This window comes from Festucalex cinctus, chromosome 17, assembly GCF_051991245.1.
Source record: "Festucalex cinctus isolate MCC-2025b chromosome 17, RoL_Fcin_1.0, whole genome shotgun sequence".
Classification (NCBI taxonomy): domain Eukaryota; kingdom Metazoa; phylum Chordata; class Actinopteri; order Syngnathiformes; family Syngnathidae; genus Festucalex; species Festucalex cinctus.
In genome coordinates, this window is record NC_135427.1 from 2,264,186 (window position 1) to 2,269,989 (window position 5,804).

The following is a 5,804-nucleotide window of genomic DNA, read 5'->3' on the forward strand; positions in this document are numbered from 1 at the left end:
CGTATCCATGTTTATGTACCACAAATGGACTCTCTGTAAAAAAAGTCATTTCTAATGTGCATCAGTTTTATTTCCGGACTTGCAAGTGTACAACAAATAGACTTTAAGAAAATGATTTCTAATGTGCATCAAGCTTTCTATTGGCACACATTTGGATTTTCACTAAAGAATGATTTCTAATGTGAATTGAATCTTTGTTTCTATGGCAATCACATTTGGACTTATTTAAAATTATTTCTTATGTGTACGATTGGCTGGCGGCCAGTTCAGGGTGTACCCCTCCTACTGCCCAAAGCCAGTTAGGATAGGCTCAAGCACCCCCGCGACCCTTATGAGGAGTAAGTGGTCAAGAAGACGGATGGATGGATTTCTAATGTGAATTGCATTTTCTTTTGTACTGGGAGATAACTATGTTTATGTCCAAGAAATGCACTTAAAGTAATAAGTAAATTGATTTCTAATGTACATCAAATTTTTATTTCAAATGACATGTTTTTCATGGCAGTAGGAACATGATTTCTACTGTGCATTAAGTCTTTGTTTCTATTGTCAGCCACATTTATGTACAACAGTAATTTCTAATGTACATCAGGCCTTAGGTTTTTTTGCCGTTTTTCTGTGGACATAAATGGTACAACTTGTCGTAAATAATTGATTGCAAATGTGAATTTATTTTATTGTTTGCTTTGTACAACAAATGCAGTGAAAAGTATTGATTTCTAAAGTCATTTAACTTATGTCCACATTTGTCATGTACTGTGCAACAAACTGACTTCGAGTAAGAAGGTGATTTTAAATGTGAATCGGAAGTTTGGTTCTCTTGGTACCTCATAGGCAGAGTACTAACAGTAAGAAAGTGATTTCCAATGTGCATTGAGCCGGGTAAATCATCTACAAGTTGACAACGAACTTTGTTTGCTCCTTTGACAGGACAGAGTGGGAGGGGAAGGTAAACAGCTTAAGGCGGCGACGTAATCTATCACAGCTTTAACACAACAAACAAATGTGAATGGAGACTCACTGATAGCACAGATTTGACCACGTCCCAGTGGTCGTGGGAGCTGCCGCTCAGCTCGCACCAGGCGTCCCCCGCTGCTGCCTCCTCCGCCGCCTTCCCCTGCTTGCTGTTCTGCGGTATGTGGCCGTTCTGCTTAGCCGCCGTCTTGCCACCTCTGTCGGCGTCTGAGCTGGGTCCAGCCGGGTAACTCTCGGCCGGAGATGGCAGCGATCGGGAGGTGCCGTTCAGCAGCGACGTTGCGACCACCAGGGCGAGTAGCGTGAAGATGACGGCTGATAAGATTAAAGTCAAATCCATAGCTGTTTTTTTGTTTTTTAATTGTCCCGCGTGGTTCCACCGGCAGCCATAGCGACGATTTGAGGATAATCTCCCCCAGACAAGCTGCCTAAACGAGCGGCGTTTACTGGATAAGGCAGGCGGCTCTGTCCGGGTGTGACGTCACGCCATCTGTCACCGCCCCCTTCTTCCTCCGCTGTTCATCAGGCGCGCCAGCAACGTGCTCGGCTCATCACCTATCTAGGTGTTAATCTCATCAGCGGAAGTGTCCAGATGTACCGTAGATGGATCAATTGTGACAGCACCCGTGTAGGCACAGGGTGACTTGACTTACACAAAAGAAAGTCAGGCACAGGTCAGCGAAAAGACGCTCGCCCTGACCTGAAGAACACTTCCGGGGGCGTGATCATGTGACTCGTTTCCATGACGATAGTCTAGTATGGTTGTCCGGTTTGTTTTTGTAAGGCGGAAAAGTACAATAAATGACTTGTAGTTGTGCAAGTTGTGTGTCAACAAACGATACATTTTAACAAATGGACAAAAAGGTCATATTTCGATTTTTTTTTTTAATAAACTGGCCCGACACAGTTTTTAAACAACAAACTTGCAGTTAAGTGTATTTAGGTATTTCTCATTTGGATTGAGCTACTGCTAACTAAAACAAATTAGACTATTTTGTTTACGTAAGACATTAAGTGGAAAATTTAAATGTTGACTTTTTCAGTAAAACTTTCAATTCATTGCAACCTATATTGCTCCACATTTTATGGAAGATGCAGAGCCCTAAACCTGCTGTAAATATGGCAACATTCAAATGTAAATTTACACCCGGAAAACAAAAACCACACAAGCAGCCCATTTTCAACAAACATTTATTGGCATTCACCTGAAGAAAATGCAAGAGAACAGAAGTCAACGTGGGAATACGTAGCACAAAAAGATGTGATGAGGCATCCAGAGCTGTCCATTTTTTTTTCCCCTCTTTTTTTTTTTTTTTTTTTTAATCGGCAACCCTTAAACTGTGAGCCACACTGGACCCACTTCCCAGGAGCAAGTGATGAACCAGACATGGGAGGAGGCAACAAAGGAGGGATAAAAGCTGTACACCACACAGGAGGGAAGTCAAAGAAGGCACAGGGGGCGGGGAGGACAAGGACGGAAGGAGGATTCGAGGGAGGTGGGTGGATGATCTGCAAAACCTTTGAGCTTACAAACCGGCAAACAGCAGCGGAGGGTCGAGCGCCCCGGAACAGTGACCGGGCACTCGGCACCGCAACACGCCACACCATGTCACCACTGCACTGCACTGCACTGCACCGCATCTTAACAGCTAACCAGCATTACTCAACTGCTACACAACTGCGCCTAGTGCACAAAAGATACACAAGAAAGAGGGTTAGAGTCATACGAGGCAATTTTAGCTAACAGAAAAAGGAAAAACAAAAATGTCATCTTGACAACTAAAGCCAGGCTGATTAACATACAGCACGTTTGTCCAATTGAGTGGGGTAACAAGCCAATATTTGTAATTGACAACCTCCTGCCGAGACAGAGTATAACAAGGTCTTGCATTCAAGAAATTAACTAAAAAAAAAAAATAAAAAAAAAAAGGTTTATTGAAGCACAAATTCAGAAATAAAGCAATTTCAAAAGGGGGAACAAAAACATACATATTCCTTTCATTCAAGATGCCCAACTTTGTGAACAAACAACATGACGATTCTTTAGGTAGCACAAGTGGAATTAACTATTGAGAAAATGTTTAGACCAAGTTCCAAATAACCTTTCAGTCCGCTTTCAATGGCAATAGTGGAGTCCATTTGAACATGGTGAGACTCCTCCTGATGTCCTCGGCAAAACAAAACAAACATCCGAGAGATCTGCAAGGAAAGAGAACAGAGCATTGTCAGCAAAAGGACACCCCAAAAGACGCCATCTTAACCCCTAACCCGAGTATTGACATTACGTGACTACACCTCATGTACATTTTACGCACCTTCCATGGCACCACATTCCCAAAGTCTAGCTCTACACAGGACTCTTGCACTTATTTTCAAACAAACCTTTGGGTCGAGAGGCGGGAGTGCAAAGCGCAGGCGGCGGGTGGGGGGTTTCCCGCCCGAGATCCCTGTGAACGTACCTCACCACACCGCCTCAAACACCAACTGACAGCCCCGCACCGCCGCCATGACGACCTGCTCCTGAGCAACCAAGCGTTGCCTGGGTGACCTGCTCCCGAGCAACTGCCGCCGCCCCCAACCCGGAAACGGGCAGGCGACATGGGCGGGGTTCACACACTATAACTGCTCTCTCACTGCCACACCCCCATCTCCTCCTCCTCTCTTTGCAAACAGGACTCAGCAGCTTGGAGGAAAGAATTTCACATTAAGTGAACGTTTGGAGTGAAGCACACCCATATATACTCACATTAACCCAATTCCACCCCCCCCCCCTTTTTTTTGCGTGTTTGATATTGTTTATCATGGCAACATGAATGCTTTTGAACCAAATTAATCTTAGCTATTGCTTAAAATAGTCATGGTTCTGCTGACTTGGTTGATTATGTCAAATTGAAGAGCAACCGCAAGAAAGCAGAATACTAAACATCTCCCATATTTATACGTGAAATTCCAGCCATCTCGCTAAATACCGTCATGTCGTGTCCAACTTTGAGCTAAGGCTCCGTTCCGTTGTCCTCTGGAGACTTGGGTCGGCTCTTGGACTTCGACCTGGATCTGGACCCGCGGTTGGAGGCGGGAGTCCGGCTCCTTGACCGAGAGGGGGACTTGGACTTGCTCCGTCTCGGGGTCCTGGACTTAGATTTGGAGCGGGACCTGGATCGGGAGTAGGAGCGGGACCTGGAGCGGGAGTAGCGACGGCGGCTCCTGGATCGAGAACCACTCCTGCTCCTGGAACGGCTGCGTTTGCGGCGGCGGGGGCTCATTGAACGTCTGCACAGAAAAACATTGAATGTCACAAGTAAATATTTGATATTTCACTTTAATCGTGGCTTTTATACATGGGTCAAAAGAAAAGAAAAGTGAAACCCTTCCCTTCCATATAAAATATATATAGTTGACTAGTTATGCACGTGTTGAAGAAAACAAAATGGCTGCTTTTCACGTGTGCAAAACATTTTTCCAACTACTTCTAAATGGAAACGGCGGCCAAGTAGACCACCATTTAAGCACGTGTCAACTTTGTTTCACAACTAAACAGCTTTTTGTCATTATTTCAACCCCTAACCGACGTACCCTTCGTGCCGACGCTGCGGTGCTCCTCTCCGGCTGTACAGGGAGTCTGGCGGCCGGCCATAACGGGCCATCTGCACGCGGAGCTCCCGTCCGTCGAGCAGAGCTCCGTCCATGGCGTCCATTGCGTCTTCGGCGTCGCGCTTGTCGAGGAAGCGCACGAAGGCGAAACCACGACTCTCCTTGGTGTACCTGTCCCGCGGGATGTACACGTCGCCCACGCGGCCGTACTTCTCGAAGACGCGGCGAAGCGTCTCCGGGGAAGTCCGGTACGTCAGGTTGTCCACTTTGAGGGAAGTCATCCCCTCCACGTCCGGCGGCGGCCTACCGTAGCTCATTTTCTCCGCGAAACCGAACGATGGTACACTAAAAAATAATACTTCTAATTCGTCCTGGCTGTAAAATAACCACAAGACGACGCTGGTTCTAAATTAAATTCGTGCTCGATTCAGTTTTGAAACACTCACGCGTGTGCGCCACCCAAGCTGCGTGTTTCCAGTACACGAAATGGCGGCAACAAAGCTTCCTCTCCCTCTTTCTTCTCGGCCCGTGGTGGCCTTTTCTGATTGGTTGATGCGCTCGCTCGTTTCCCCCAAATATGCTTTACTGCCCCCTGTTGACGGGGAGGTTACATGGCTATAACAAGGCATTACGTGCCACTTTTGCTGCTAGATTTAGCAAATTTTCAGACTACCCAGCAACTTTCCCCCCACAAAAGCACCCAGAAACAAATTTATCCACTGAATTTGAGTAGAAATGTTTTAACAATTTGTAAAAGATGTTTCCTTGCACTACATTATATCAGTTGTGTATTTATTTTGCTTACCCTCTCTAAAATATTGACTTTTTTTTGTTTTTTTAATTGAGCAGGTTAGGTCTCATTGTCAATAATGGTGAAAAGTACGGGAATTATTGGCATATTAGGGCCGTGTATACATATATATTTGTTTTAATAATCCGAGAAAAGAAATGCAGATTTGTGACATATATCCAAATTAATTTCTCGTAAATTTGTGAGTTATTTTCTCAGAAATTTGCCACTTTATTTCGCAAACATTCGTGATTTTCCTCGTAAATTTGTGATTTTTTTTTCACGTAATATTATCTTCTTTTTTTTTTAAGTGTCTCTGAACTGGGATATATACTTTTTATATATTCACCAATCCATGCACAAACTAATAACCCCTAAATGCCCATCGACATGTACACGTAATTACTCAATGACGTCATCACGTAACGTTAAGGTCAGTTTGCGACTT

General features: G+C 44.8%; 1 protein-coding gene across 2 annotated transcripts; it reads right to left on the reverse strand.

Annotated features, from left to right (window-relative positions):
* Nucleotides 1–2,613: 2,613 nt before the first annotated feature.
* LOC144004499 (serine/arginine-rich splicing factor 2-like) lies at nucleotides 2,614–5,243 on the reverse strand. 2 transcript variants are annotated; one of them, XM_077501678.1, is made up of 3 exons: nucleotides 4,549–5,243; nucleotides 3,945–4,245; nucleotides 2,614–3,658 (listed from the first exon to the last, which is right to left on the reverse strand). In XM_077501678.1, exons 1-2 carry the CDS (start codon nucleotides 4,881–4,883, stop codon nucleotides 3,969–3,971), a joined length of 612 nt encoding a protein of 203 aa, XP_077357804.1. In that variant the 5' UTR covers nucleotides 4,884–5,243; the 3' UTR covers nucleotides 2,614–3,658; nucleotides 3,945–3,968. The 2 variants fall into 2 exon arrangements, with proteins under 2 accessions (XP_077357804.1, XP_077357805.1); XM_077501679.1 differs by having other exon boundaries at nucleotides 2,614–3,174; nucleotides 4,549–5,239.
* Between the last annotated feature and the right edge of the window lie 561 nt (nucleotides 5,244–5,804).